Source organism: Limanda limanda, chromosome 1 (assembly GCF_963576545.1).
Source record: "Limanda limanda chromosome 1, fLimLim1.1, whole genome shotgun sequence".
NCBI classification, from domain to species: domain Eukaryota; kingdom Metazoa; phylum Chordata; class Actinopteri; order Pleuronectiformes; family Pleuronectidae; genus Limanda; species Limanda limanda.
The window spans coordinates 22,990,421-23,005,804 of record NC_083636.1 but is presented as its reverse complement, the minus strand read 5'-3'; the positions used below and the strand labels follow the sequence as shown (position 1 = coordinate 23,005,804).

At 39.8% G+C, this 15,384-nt stretch overlaps 2 protein-coding genes across 3 annotated transcripts in view; both read left to right on the top strand.

The window, feature by feature from the left end:
• The first annotated feature begins 499 nt into the window (after positions 1 to 499).
• On the top strand, positions 500 to 10,846 carry LOC133006310 (nuclear receptor subfamily 5 group A member 2-like). The gene is made up of 6 exons (XM_061075656.1): positions 500 to 601; positions 1,538 to 1,679; positions 3,991 to 4,613; positions 7,232 to 7,351; positions 9,935 to 10,073; positions 10,593 to 10,846. Exons 1-6 carry the CDS (start codon positions 500 to 502, stop codon positions 10,844 to 10,846), a joined length of 1,380 nt encoding a protein of 459 aa, XP_060931639.1.
• Positions 10,847 to 14,547: 3,701 nt separating this feature from the next.
• Positions 14,548 to 15,384, top strand: part of dennd1a (DENN/MADD domain containing 1A) — a 40,321-nt gene continuing 39,484 nt past the window's right edge. For both annotated transcript variants that reach the window (XM_061072488.1, XM_061072481.1), the window contains exon 1: positions 14,548 to 14,652. In XM_061072488.1, the coding sequence (XP_060928471.1) occupies positions 14,636 to 14,652 (17 nt within the window). In that variant the 5' untranslated portion in view covers positions 14,548 to 14,635. The remainder of the gene's footprint in view (positions 14,653 to 15,384) is intronic.

Below are 15,384 nucleotides of genomic sequence, written 5' to 3'. Positions count from 1 at the left end.
GTTTCAATGGGGACATTTGTGTTTACACTGTTTAAAATAGCCACAATATAGGAACAGAGGATGACATTTTAAAATGTCACAAAAATACACACTTTTGGAGAGGTTTATGCCAAATTATAAAAAATCAAGACAAAATTTGTTCCCATGGTGTGCAAATAGGGTGGTGCTTATATAGAGTTAACCATGAACATAATCGTTAATCATGAAGTTACACCTGACAACACAAAGTTACCCCTGAAGCTTGCTTCATGGTACAATCCTTCGGTCAAACCCCAGCACCATGGAGAGCGCCCCTCCTACGAAGGTTTAAGAGGCCAGTGTTGCTCAGATCACACTCAATACTCAGCGCTTCAGTTAAGGTGGGTGATAGCCCAATCTCTTTGTTGTGGTGGTATGTTTTTTTTCTTTTTACAGTTAATTAAATCTGCTGGATGTGTGTTAAGTTTATTTAAATATTTGTCACTAGACTAATGTTCCATTCTTTTCAGAGTTTTCCAGAATGGAATTTAGACATTTTGTCCATTTAGAGGAGCATTGTCCAATCTGTGGAGATACAGTTTCTGGATATCACTACGGTCTGCTGACCTGCGAAAGCTGCAAGGTAGATTACATTTTTCATGATGCAATTGGATGATGAATTAGGAAAAGTTGTTTACAAGTTTATGTTTTAAGTTAAAATAACTGGATATGCTGAGTTCATCGTTTAAAACATAAATATATATCACTCCAGAAAATTAGATGAAAGCATCGTTTTCTCTTTTTGACATTAAGTGGATGATAGATTTGGCCGAACTGACTAAATAATTGTTGATAGTAAAAACATTTATTAAATATCTTTCGCTTTCATGAGCAGCTGTGTTGACGTCTTCGTAGAGAGTTTCTGTGCGCATTTACGCATGAGGCTCAATACGAGGCAGACACTTCATTCATTATATGTAACCATAACTGTTTGCCGACATAGAGCGAGGATCAGTCCAGACCTAACGATCCTACCTGACATTATGCAGTTCAGACGGATCAGCTTCCATGCTGAATTTCAGTTAAGAAGCTCCAGTCCAATTTTTTATTTTCTTTATTTAAAATGTTTTCTATCCTGTCAAGTTGTTATTAGGAGGATTTTTTCTGCCTGGTTCTGGCTTTTCAAAGTCTGACTGTATTTCCATCATTCTTTTAATATATTTAATCTTAAACATGATAACTAACAGGCTACAAAAAAGTATATTTTTCCTTTTGGCTCAAATGTTTGCTGTAATCGAATTAGTTGGGGGCAAAACAAGAAGAACATATATTCACTTTTTAAATAGTCTAGTATAGGATGTGCTATGACTAGAAAAATAAATAATTACCTGGTTTCATTGTATATATGAGTTTTAATATTGCTGTGAACAAAAAACAGATTTAAGTTGAACCTAATTTATGAAAGATATTAACACAAAAATAGAATGTGACAAAAGTAACTTAGAACCTTGTGTCTATGGAAAAAAGTCAAGTTTATAAAATGCTGAAAGCGATCTTTCTTTTTCATAAATACTTGCAGGGATTTTTTAAAAGAACGGTCCAAAACAACAAGAAGTACATCTGTGCAGAAAACCAGGCATGCAGCATTGATAAAACTCAGAGGAAACGGTGTCCATTCTGCAGATTTCAAAAGTGTCTTCAAGTTGGCATGCGACTGGAAGGTAAGGAAGACATTTTTCATAGATGTTATTATTCCAGTTAGGCTTGGTGAAACAGAACTCCAGTTATCTTGAAAATCGTGCATTAAAGGGATAGTTCACCCAGAAATGGAGATTCCACCGCTATGCTGATCAAGTGTTTGAGTCCACAAAACCCTTCTGGAGTTTAAGAGGTAAACAGTGCTGTAGCCAAATCCAATATGGAAGTAATTAGTGACCTACCAGCAGTTTCTGCATGTTTATCCCCTGTTACAATTGTGTTTTGTGGATGTTTTTATTCCCCTAGTCGAGGGTTGAGGACAGAGGATTACAGATTTATAGATTGTTAAGCCCATTGTGATTCTGTCAAAGGTTTGGCTGAAATTACACAAATGCAAGCACAGAACATTGGCTGGTGAACATGAAAAAAAATCTGCAATCAGCACACTAACAAATGAAACTGAACATTGGGTAAACATGCAAAACCTGACACAGACAAAGGGCAAGACAAAGATATTACACAATGGAGGCGGGAATAATGAACAGGAATGAAACAGGAAAGGTGCATATGATTACAAGGGTTAGAAATAAGACATGGCTCCCATCTGTCTGGAGTTGATCGAGAAGGTGGTTTAGTGGCCAGGCAGATAACCTGAGCCCTCAGGAGGATGGGGGACCCGGGGGACAAGTGAAAGCTGGGTTTCTGCAGTGGTCGAGCAGGACAATGGTGGTGAACACGAGTCGACACAGAGGGCTGAGGAGGAAGACACTGGTGAAGCCAGGGAGCATGGCTGGGCCTCTATGCGGGGGCTGAGGTGGAGGACAGGAGGCAGCTGGAGTCCAGAAAGTGCAGGTACAAGTGTTGGCCACGTGCAGTTGCAGATATAGACTATTGAGCTATCGGCTATTGAGTAGGTGGAGTCAGGGTTTTGGCTTAGAGGACCCAAATGCAAGCATGGAAGCTTGTCACAAGGGAGACAGCAGAGGCACGCTGTCAGGGCCAGCAAGTCCTTCTCTGCTTGGCCTAGTGATTGTCAGGATTAGATTGTTCTTTGACCAATCAGATTTCGAGTTTGCCAGATTGGGTGTATTTTCTGACACGGGGCCTTCTAACTGGCTTACCTGTAAACATTTTTCGGGATTCCTCCTTACTTCTCAAGTCCCTCAGCAGTTTCAGACATATAGGAAAAAAAATCCCAGATGCGGCCTTCTCCAGCCTAACTCAGAGCCACGGAACTCTCTTTGACCCGGGCTTAAAAAAGAAGTGATGACCATGACTGATTTTAAAAGAAAAAGCCCTTCTGACCTTCTCACTTTCCTTCAGCAGAAAGATTGATGCAGGACAATTTGAATGACATTCCAGTATTTACTGACTCTGTCAAGCTGACATGTTCAGCTCTAATGCGCATTAAAACATTTTCAAGAAATAAAACTGGGCAGGCTCGACTTTTGAAACTTAACTGCACCGATTTATTGTACAACTGTGTTATTGAACTCTTTAAAAAGTAATAGAGGTAAATGGACTTTGTCTTCAAATGACGAGCAGCTTTGGTAAGATGTATTTTTATGTATCTTTACTAGCAGGGCCCAGCGCCACAAGGGGTCTTGTATTTTTGTATTTGGTTGAAAGTTTTGCCTTCTCTTTTTAAGCTTTGTGTATCTATAGAAAAATAGCAAAAGCAATAAAATGATTGGCCGACTATCGCTTAATTTCAGAACCATGGACAGCACTGTTGTTTGTGTGTAGGTGCTAAGTTGTCCATGGCACAGAAAAGGTGGTCTTATGAGTAAATGTGACTAGTTGTTGTGAGTTTCTTCTTGTTTCTTTGGTAATGACACTGATTTGGGTTATGAGATGTCTATCTGTGATGCAGCATCTCAAAGCTGGTGAGCCTCGTGTTAAATAACTTTATTCCACTCGATAAAGGTTACTGTCACTGTGAATATGGGGTGGTTACATTACAGTATGGTTTAATTGCGGGAAGATATAAGTGAAGGCCTCTAGAGGTGTGAAATACACAACATGGTAGGCAGGGATAATTGAAAACAGGTGAAACACATTAAAACAGATGCAGTCAATAACAAAAGTGGAAAACAGGAGAGAGACAAGACGTTAAGCAGAAGAGACACAAAGTTTTGTGAAACAGAGAACTAAGAGTGCAAACAACCATTTACAGACCACTAATCCATTCAAAAGAAAAACAAGGTAAATGTCCAAAATGTAAAAAGTCCATACAGCAGAGACATTTATTAATATGATCTTTACAAATCAAATTTAATGCAATTTTTTATTTATACAAAGAATTACACTAAACAAATGAACTTTTCTCAACAGCTGTTCGTGCAGATCGTATGCGAGGTGGGAGAAACAAGTTTGGCCCTATATACAAGCAAGATCGTGCCCTCAAGCAGAGAAAGGCTTTGATTCAAGCTTGTGGATTCAGAAGTGAGAGCAAAGCCCCTCTGATCTTCTCAAAATCCCAGCGTGTCTCTAACTTTACTGGTGGCCTCCAACCAGAATCAGTCCTTCACAGCACCCTGGTGACCAAAGCACAGAATGACTGTATCAGCTACCTGTCTCCACCACTTCTGCCCTCCAGCTCACCTTGTGCCACAAAGTATCAGTGCTTCTCCTTTTCAAACTCGACAATCAGACCAGAGCACATAGAGAACTGTACAAGTTCACAGGGCTCTGATGCAGGAATCCACACAAACAATCCATACTCAAGTTCTCCACAAGGTCTGAGGATGCCTCAGCTAGTGATGGAGTTTTTGCAATGTGATTTAGATCAGCTACAACTCCAGAAAAAGGTCACTACTTCTCTTCAGCAGGAGATGGCTAGCTGGAGGAAACACAGGTACCCCACTACTTTTACCCTGATGTGCCTCATGGCTGACCAGATGGTGGTCTGTATTGTGGAGTGGGCTCGCACATCCATCTTCTTTAAACATCTCAAGGTAAGGTCCTACCTTTTGTCTCTGCAGTTATATACATACACACAAAGCTAATTTAAAAAAAACTTTTCGCTCATTTCAAATCATCCTGCTTTAATTTTCCATTCAAGCTAATAGATTCATATGTATGGATAATATATGTTAGTTTATGTCCATGTATTTTTGTTGCCCCACAATAGACTAACTTTGGTATGAATTTGATTTTCTTTATTTTACAGTAGTGCCACATTTCTAATTTACCAGTGGTGAAAATTGCATTAACTTAATTGTTGTTTGAATTTCTGGATATTTTCACTTTATGTTACATATTTTAACTTAATTGATGTTGCCATTTTCTGCAACTTGCTACCCCTACAACAATTTAGATTGTTCCACCAGTAGTGGACTGCAGGAGTAGAACACAAACACGCGAACTGTCAAGCACAACAAGGTTTATTTACAATTTGAACAGTGTATATACAGAAACTTGTGCAAAGCAACAGCAGCCCCAAACTACTGAACATAAGTACAGGGGTAAGTGTCAATGGGGTGTATCGAGAGGATCTTATTGAGTGTCTGGTGAGGGAAATCCAGAGGATCAGACCTATCAAGATGTTGCACAAGGTAACCCGACGCTCTGGCAAGGAGATTGTGATATGACTGGATTCTTTAACATTATAGAGAAACGCAACAGTTCTTACAACGAGCAAGCACTTTGGAGAGAAAAAAATCATTAACTGGATGAAACTAGAGAGAGACGATGGAATGGTAAAAACACAAAGTTAGTGATAAATAAATATGGGGGATGAGAGACAGAAAGCTCATCTGATCCAGCCCTAAATATAGGCTTTCTCAAAAAGGAACATCTTCACTCTCACCTTAAATGTAGATATGGTGTCTGCCTCCGGAAACCAGAATGGGAGCTGGTTCCACAGGACAGGAGCCTGGTGGCTGAAGGCTCTATCTCCTATTCTACTTTATGTACCACAGGAGAGCCTGTGTTTTGGGAGCTTTGTGATCTATTTGGATAATATAGGGTTATGAGGTCTTTGAAATATATGGCGGGGCTTATGTTAACGGCTTTGTATGTGAGTAGCAGGACCTTTTAATATTATTATTAACATTGAATTTTACAGGCAGCCAATGCAGAAGAGACAGGAGTAATATGATCTCTTCTTCTAGTTCCTGTCAGCACTTGTGCAGCAGCATTTTGTACTAGCTAGAGGCTTTTCATAGACTTACTGGGACATCCTGATAATAAAAAATTACAGTTATCCAGTCTAGAGGTAAAAAATACATGGACTAATTTCTGAGCATGCCTCTGAGACAGGATGTTCCTAACTTTCATAATATTGCGCAGGTGGGAGAAAGCTGTCCTAGATACTGTTTGATATGTGGGTCAAATGACATGTCGTGGTCAAACATAACTCCAAGGTTCCTCACAGCGGAGCCAAACTAATACCATCCAAAGTGACAGTGGTCAGACAGTGTTTCTCTGAGATGTTTAGGGCCAATTACCATGACCTCAGTTTTGTCTGTATTTAGAAGTAAGACGTTTTGAGTCATCCAGGCCTTGGTGTTCTTGAGACATTCATGAAGTGGAACTAAGTGATACGATTCTTTAGGCTTCATAGATATGTACAGGTGGGTGTCGTCTGCGTAACAATTGAAGTTTATGTGGTGCTTTCTGAAGATGTTGCCTAAAGGGACCATATATAAGATGAAGTTTTGGTCCAAGGACAGAACCATGGCCTTTTATTTACAAATGTGATGGATTCTAAATCTTGAAAGTCTTAACAAACCATTACTACAGATGTTTAATAACCGCCACTTTAAAGGGATAGTTCACCGAAAAATAAAAATACACTCATGATCAACTCACCACTACGCTTGGCGAAAGTAAAGGAATAGGAAGACTTTCATTGAAAATTTGTTGGGGGCGCTAATGAGCCATTTTTTGATGCACGTTCCTGAGTGTAACCAATCGGGTTTAAGCAGATTGTGGACTACTAGGTTTGGTTGGAGCCCAAATGTGTGAATGTAAAGACACAGGAGACACAGGTAGCTTTTAAATATAATTTGTATTTGTACTTAACAAAATCAGTAATACAAACGTTCAACAAAAATAAATATTTCTCAGTTAATTTCTATTTTTTAGTTCAGTTATATAATTGAAGGTAAGTAACATGATTTCAGTTCATTAATATTATTTCAGTTTATGCAGATTATTTCAGTTCATGCACATTAATTCAGTTCATGCTCATTAAGTGTGTTTAAGTCTATTTGAATTCCAGTTTGTAATAGTACAAAATAGGAAAAGTCCAAGGGGGATGAATACTTATGCAAGGCACTGTATGTGTATTAAACATTAAAGGGTAAAACAACACCTATGATTTGCAATGTGGCCGATCCTGGATGCATTTTGAGAGACAGAATGCCAGCAGCTGACAGAAACCGAGTCTAAGCTTGTGTCTACAGCCTAACCGACTAATAGGAAGTCCAAATATAAATTTTATTTTTAACATAAAGGATTACTCCTAGGAATAATTATCTTATAAGAATGTGTTCCTGTTCTGCTCAAATATGTGATGACACTGATAAAAACAGAATTCAAACAATATTTGTTCTTTTTCTGTTCCAAGGTGTGTGATCAGATGAAGTTACTGCACAACTGTTGGAGTGAACTGTTGATCCTGGACATCATTTCCGGACATGTCCTTTACAACAGGGAGGGCAGCTTGCTTCTGGTCACTGGGCTGGAGGTTAGATTTGTCATTTTTATCACATCTTATCTGTAATAGCATCAAAAAAAGAGATTAAAAATTAAAAAAAAGGAAATGGGCAAAGTGGGATTCCTCAGGCTTTCATCTTCATGCAACATCCTTTAACAAACTCAGCATCTGCAATGATTTCTTTTTAAAGATTATAGATTATACCAAATTTAACAGTAGAAGATGTAACTGTTTGGCATCTAGGCTCCGACTTAATCACTCCCCCTATATGATATGATGGGAGTTATGAGCAAATACTTTAAACCCCATTAGAACCCACAGGTGGATTCAGGGGTGGTGGAGGGGCTGAAGCAACTGACAGCAATACTGACCGCCTAATAAAGTGGGTGTGTTTTATAGATGATTGTGGAGAGTGAGGTATGTCACATGATGTATGTCACATGATTGAATCAGGGCAACTCGAGTTGGCTGCCTGAAATAGCTCACAGGCGTCGCTCCATTTCAGTCAGACAACTCACGTTCAAATATTTATTGCAACAGTAGAACAGGTTAGTTTTTGGCGTCTAGGCTCCGACTTGATCACTTCCTCTGATATGATTACATAGATATGATGGTAGTGATACTTATGACATCTCAAAACCACATAAATTTGGAGCCTGATGATACAGATCAGTATCTTGTATGTTTGTGTGGCTACTCTACTTAGGCTCATTGGCCTGCAAGAGAATATACTACCTAGTGAGCCTTTTCAGATGGCTCCACGACCGTAGGGGAACTTCCTACTTATTGAGACTGCTTTGTGTTGGCCTGGTACTCGCAGCTGTGAGCCCGAGCTTGTATAGACCATATTTACAAAACACGATTTGTCTCAAAAGGATTAATAAGGGGTGACATTCTCTGACCCTAAACCTACACAAGAGTGAGGGGAATAGCATTCAGGAGTAATACCGCAGCTCTGGTATAGATTGCAAATTTTGAGGAGATCTCGCCATGGGCTTTCAACCATTCTTGGTGAGCTGGGTTGCCAACAGATGAGTGTTTCATCATAGAAGAGAAAGATCAGAAAGACGTTTTATTCTTAGTAATAATAATTTGAATGTCTTGACAAGATCTTTGAGTCCTTAGAATGTTGTGTACATGTGTTCTTCTAAGTTTAGAGAAGGTAAGGTCATGTAAAGGATTAAGCCGATTGGGTTTAGTTGACCAGACATTAATGTAGAATCCCCCAAGACTGTTCTGCCTTTCCCAACAACTCATGGCAACGTCAACAGAGGCATAGAACAAAAAAAAACTTCAAGGAATTTATTTATTTAATTAATCAATACATTTTATAAAAATGCTATATAAAACTGATACAACTGCTACATTAAGGGTGATAAAGAGAATAGAACACTTGATTTCAAGCTGAGATTTCGAGGTGGAAAATTCTTACAGAGCACTTAAGTGCTATCAGGCTCTCAGCACTAACAGTGTCAAAAGCAGCATGCATGAGGAGAAGACCACAGCACAGCACCAGCATCATTTTTACCATCATCGTTTGAATGTCAGAGTTTGCGTACACTTTGATGACATCACACAAGCAGTATGGAGGCATTTTATGAATTTTCTGTTGTTGTTGTCAAACAATTCACCCATCAGCATGACTATCCCTTCAAATAAAACAAAAAATTTGAAAAAGAAAAAGGATATCCTGTCCAAAAAACACAAAAGAGCGGGCAGTAGAGGCAGTGCGCTGCCTTGCAGGAGACAGAGAAACAGAAGTGGGCTCTATGAATGCAATAATGCACAATAGATAGATTATCTCATTTGCATTAAAAAAACTTCATTAAAGCTATTTCACACAAATGTGTAATGGATAAAATGATGAAGTCATGACATATTATGTCCAAAAGTTTAAAGGTCAAACTCACTGTGACATTAATATTGTTCTTCAGAAAGGTGTCTGACCAGCATTCAATGCTCTAACTCAGGAACAGTAGGAATGATTGTGACCGGATATCACTTTTGGCAGTTATTGAATTGTGACACTAATCTTGCTGCCAACCTAGAAACTGCCGTGAGTTATAATAATCGGTTTTTCAGTCTATATGTGAGTCTGGAATAACATTTGGGATAAATTAAAACTTGATCAGACAGTGACTGAAGAATGTTAAGATTGGTCTTAAGATTGGTCAATAATTACTTACTATTGAGCAGAAATGCCAGGCTGGTTGTGGACAGTACTAAGTAAAGTCAGCCCCTCCCAACCCTGCGTCGATGTCCCATAAACCACTGCAACCCTTTTGTCCTGTGTAGATAACAATTCAAAGGTCAAACAACACCTATGACTAGCAATGTGGCCAATCCTGCAGAGACCTAATGGATGGATCGTGACACAGATTTTGAAAGTTCAGCCAACAGCTGACAGAAACCGAGCAGCATTCGATATTACAGGTGATGAAACCAGAGAAACCAGTCTTTAATATATTAAATTATATTAAATAAAACATGCAAAGAGATGGAGTCCAAGCTTGTGTCTAAAGCCTAACCAAGCAAGTCCAAACATTAATTTCATCTTTAACTTGAAGGATTACACTTCAATAAGGAAGTCAATATGTGTATTCTTCGTTCCAGGTGCAGCTGTCAGACATAGCGTCTCCTACCCTAGCCAACCTGCTCCAGAGTGGACAAGAGCTGATTGATAAGCTCCATACCCTGAAGGTGGACCGCCAAGAGTTTGCCTGTATTAAGTTCCTCATCCTCTTTAACCCAGGTTAGTGACAGATTTAACTTTTTGTGTTCCACACAAATTTGATCACCTGAATTGGTAAATTGTACTTTTAACCAAAATGCCTTTTATTGTTTAATAATGCAGACATCTCCACAATTAAAGCCACTTTCCAAATTTACTTTTCCAGGTCCACAGGAACTATTTCAAGGCCTTGAATCGGGTCCAAAGCAACTAAATTCTAATATATAGGTTATCATCATTGTTAATAGGCTAAAAAATGTCTGCTCTTTTGGTAGTAAATTTCAGTGGCCCAGGAATTGGCAAGCTGGAATTTTTGTTTATTGTGTATAGCTCATTTACCATGACTGGTGGCACCTAGTGTTAGAGAGACATAACTTAAAAAGAGAACATACCATTTGTTTCATCCTGGTTATGTAAATAAAACATTCAACAAAAGGACACTCAGCAGATCATCTAGCTTCCACCTCTGCATTTCTTTGAGATAAAATCATTACATTCATACACATCTGAAACAATGCCGTTGTTTTCCTCATTAACCAGATGTGAAAGAACTGGAAGAACATCAGCTCATAGAGAGTGTGCAGGAGCAGGCTGAAGGAGCCCTCCTGGAATATACCCAATGCACCTCTTCTCAGCACCTTGGACGCTTTACTAATCTGCTACTATGTCTCTCTGATTTGCGCGCTCTCAGCATTCTTGCTGAAGACTACCTGTACTACAAACATCTTATTGGTGAAGTGCCCTGCAACAACCTGCTCACTGAGATGCTCCGTGTGAGGCACAGCTTGGCATGAAGACTGTCTGCACATGTTACACAGAATATACAATAAAAATTATATAAAGGACATAAATAGAAAATTGGTCATAAAGGGGAAAATGTGATATAATAACCATTAACATTCTACTTTGTGTGGTGTCAGTTACTTCAGGTGCAAGACGTGTTTATCCCTTATATCTGATTTAATTTCCTGTTTACATTTAAGCAAGCTGTAGTTGCTAATTACAAGGGACCTTTTAGGGACACAAGTTACAAACATATGCAACTGGGTATAAATATGTGTTATCTTCTGATGTCCTTTGTCAGATCTCCTGAATACACCTATGCGTATGAGCTCTGTCCTTCAGCTGAATTAAGATTTTCTCTGCAACTCTTAGTGTTACTTTAAATAAAACTTACAAAGACAAGTTTTTCTCACCACTCTGAGTTATTTCACTTCTCATGAATTTCCACCACAGTCTATGCTCACACACAGAACTGGTTACCATATTATAGCCTGCCATGCTTCAGGTGTGATCAGTTAATCACTTATTAGACTAGAACCATTCATGAATACTTAGAAACCTACAGTCTTTGTTGTTGTTCTTTACACTAAAAGACAGATATAGGCCCTGATTATCTAACCACTCAGAATTTTATGTTTATTTTATGTTTATATAAAAATATTTGTTTCTACCTGCTCAATGGTTTAAACTATTTGGTGACTCATCCTGCACATCCTCCACAGTCTAAACTGGAGCATAAAGACAGTGGATGAAGGGAAAGCAGGCCCACTTCCAGCAGGTTAAAGTCAGAGAACATTAAACCTTTGTTATCAGTCACTGAGATCCCAACGAAAACACTTTCAATCACCCTTTTTGTCCTCTGTGCTTTAGTAAAAGGCTTAATCAACATAATGCACCCAGTGGAGGAGGTGCCCTATCTGATCTTGTCCAACTCACTAGAGCCCATTTCCTACCTGACCTTGACACCCAGCTGGCATCAAGCTGACATCTGTCCTGTTCAAGGACAAAACATGGCAGCATGATTAAATGCACTGTAAACAGGCTAAGTTGGGACTAAGCCTGTTTTTGAAAGCCTTCAAATCCAAGCTCACTTTGTTCTCCAGACAATTTGCGAATAAATCTTTCCCTCATTTCCCCACACTTGCCATGCAGGAAGAGGCACCGCGAAACGCAAAAAAATACAGCAAATCACTTGAGGACCTGCACGGAGAATTCTGCCGTAGGTTCTCTGATTTTTGAAAAAATTGGACAGTCACTTCAGCTGGTGTCCTGTCCCCTATCACAAGACCCTGAAACAGCACCACAGGAGCTTCAGTTGGAACTGATAGATCTTCAGTCTGACTCCGTCCTAAAGGACAAGTTCAACTCTGTTAAACTGAATGACTTTTATGCTTCACTTAACAGAGCCACGTTTCCAAACCTCCGGAGGACTTCACAGACGATGCTGACTTTGTTTGGTTTGACTTATGTGTGTGAGCAGACATTCAGCGTCAGGAACGCCAACAAAGCCCGTCACAGATCAAAGTTAACGGATCAGCATCTCAGATCTATCCTGAGAATTGCCACAACCAAAAAAACTCCAGACTTGGATGCACAGGCATTTTGGAGATCAACAATACTGTTCCCACTGAAACTGAAAGTGATGATGTGTTGCTGCGGCGAGGTTGGAGCTAAATCTCCGACAAACAGCCTGCGTGGCGGCTCTAACCCGTTAATGTAGATCATATAGAAGCTCAAGTGAGGTAATTGGTTTGGGCGCAGGCCTCCAATGTTTTCGTGATGTTTGATCAGTCACGTTATGTCATGTTTTTGTATTGTTCATGTTTGTGAAATTTGTTAAATTGCCTTGCAAATAAATGCTTGGCTACCTGTTAAAGGCTAAATCCTTTCATGTAATGATTTTTACATGTCATTTATATTAGTTCACACAAACACTCCACCCATCTGTTCCTGGCCCGGCCCCTCTGTCAAATTTTAGAACCCATTGTGGACCGTGAGTCAAAAAGTTTGCCCACCCCTGGCTTAGGTGCTGGGTGTGTGTGTGTGTGTGTGTGTGTGTGTGTGTGTGTGTGTGTGTGTGTGTGTGTGTGTGTGTGTGTGTGTGTGTGTGTGTGTGTGTGTGTGTGTGTGTGTGTGTGTGTGTGTGTGTGTGTGTGTGTGTGTGTGTGTGTGTGTGTGTGTGTGTGTGTGTGTGTGTGTGTGTGTGTGTGTGTGTGTGTGTGTGTGTGTGTGCCATAAAAATGTTTAATTCTTAAAGTAAATGGATTTGTACTGTGATTTTCTCATCCTCACAATTATCAATGCTTGTTTTTTATTTATTTAATTATCTTAAAAAATAGAATAGAATAGAATTCAGAACAAAGTGTTTGCATCTTGTTGTGGTCACATAACTTGTTAATCAGCTAATATCTCTCCTCTTTTCCTTTTAATGTCTAGTTACTCAGCTCAAAACAGCCCTCTGACAACAGCAACCTCTCCAGCAACCTCCTCAACAGCAAATTGTAGCTTTAAGTTATGTCGGCATATGAGCCTTTTTCCATGTGCCCCTTTTGAAATTTGAGCACATGCCCCTCTAAAGGTCTCTGCAAGGCCCTGCCATCAATGGGCAAAGAGGAGGAGCGCGAGTCGAGCTGAGGTGGGCTGAGTGAAGACTGACAGCTGAGCCACGCCCACAGAACTCAGCGTTACCTGGTTAGCTCAGGCTAAGGAGCTAGGTGGGATCCCTCAACCACCACCCCATCACTACAATATAATGTTAACGTTTTTTGTGTCAAAACTGTAATGGCAAAAATAAAGCTGCATATATTTTTGTCTGAATGGTAAATGGTTTTGTATTTATATAGCACTTTTCTAGTCTTGATGACCACTCAAAGTGCTTTACAGTTCACACACACATTCATACAGTGCATCTAATCGCAGCACTTTGTTATTCTATGGGGGGCCATTCAGGTTTCAGCATCTTGCCCAGCGACCAAGAGTTTCGAACAAAATGAGCCAATTCTGCAACACGTGTTCAAGCAATGGGTAAAAACTGTGATCACCACATTAAAAATAAAAAATAAGGCATATATGAAAAAACCTAAAAGACACCGACAGATAACTGTCAGTGGTTATATATTACACAGTCATAGAACTATATTCTCCCTCAGTGGTTTAAGGTCATGTGACCTGGTCAGATGGCTATTTATCCATAGTAAGGTGTTAAAAACCAAGCCTCTTTATATCACTATCTTTTTATAACTATCTTTTAAAACTATATGTATATTTTATAATTGTATATACACATATATGTTTGTGTGAATATATAATGGACCCTTAATGTATAACCACTGAAGTTCATACCAGTTTGTTTCTCTTTGTTTCTGTTATGTTATTTTATGTGTACCTTATTTTGTATTTCTAATCTGGCGATTAAGAGAAAAGAAAAAAGTTCTCACCATTTATCTCCAAAAACGATCGCACGAATTTCCACCCCTTCAACTGCCGGCAGATCACGTCGGCGGATAAAGTCAAGCACAGACCAGTCGAACTCACCATCAAGTGACCCGATCGTCATCTGCCACATGTATTGTGGACCATGTAGTTTCTCGCGCTGTTTTACTCTTTATTGCCAAAGCATAAGTACTATCCAATAGGACTACAAATCCCAGAGTGCAGTGCGAGCCAGAGCGTGATCTACGCGTGAAGGCAAACCACAGTGTGGTACGGTTCTGTGACAGGCTAGCATCAGAAAATATCCCCGGACAGACGCGTCTGCGCACTGATATCTGCTGCCGGCGACTGCAGGGCGACTCAGAAAGATGGGGTCCCGAATAAAGTAAGAACGTTCATCCCTTTCTCTCCACGAGCTTGTCAGCATCCTTCTGCTATGTTAGCTTTGTTGTCGGACGTCAGTGGGGAAGATGCAGTCCAATGCAGGGCCTTGACTTGTTGCGACACCCTCTAAAAAACGCTGGTGGCACTATCCTATTCTGTCTAGATCAGAAAAACAATGCATGTGAAATGTCCCCGTTGGTTTGAGCTCCGCTAGTCATTTATAACGGGAACGTGTCAGTGAGAGACGCGTTAAGATAGTCGTGAGTTAGGACCATTCAGCTCAGGTAAACATAGAAACAAACAGTCACGTTTTAATACTGAACCTCTGATATTTCTCAATGCTGAAGTGCAGAACAGATGTATCTATATGTATCTGTGCTTGCCTGTAGCCGAATGTCAGTCAACTGATTGACTGTTGATACGAAAGGGCTCAGGCTCAACAGTCACTACCTGTTCATGGGAGATACGTTATGAGCTATTTAAATGAAATTAAATGGTGAATGGTCTATATTTATATAGCGCTTTTCTAGTCTTGATGACCACTCAAAGCGCTTTACAGTACAGTTTTTTGCCATTCACCCATTCACACCCATTCATAGAGTGCATCTATGGGAAGCTCTGTATGCAAGAATGAGGGACAATTTTGGATTCAATATCTTGTCCAGGACACTTCGGAGAAGCTAAACTGCCAACCTTTTGGTTAGATGATGACCGCTCAACCCACTCAACGCCC

Bases quoted from the DNA above. Each gene is read 5' to 3' on its own strand.
- LOC133006310 (XM_061075656.1), top strand. From the start codon at position 500: ATGGAATTTAGACATTTTGTCCATTTAGAGGAGCATTGTCCAATCTGT. The intron at 4,614-7,231 runs GTAAGGTCCTAC...TTCTGTTCCAAG, and splicing joins TCTTCTTTAAACATCTCAAG to GTGTGTGATCAGATGAAGTT. The intron at 7,352-9,934 runs GTTAGATTTGTC...TCTTCGTTCCAG, and splicing joins TTCTGGTCACTGGGCTGGAG to GTGCAGCTGTCAGACATAGC.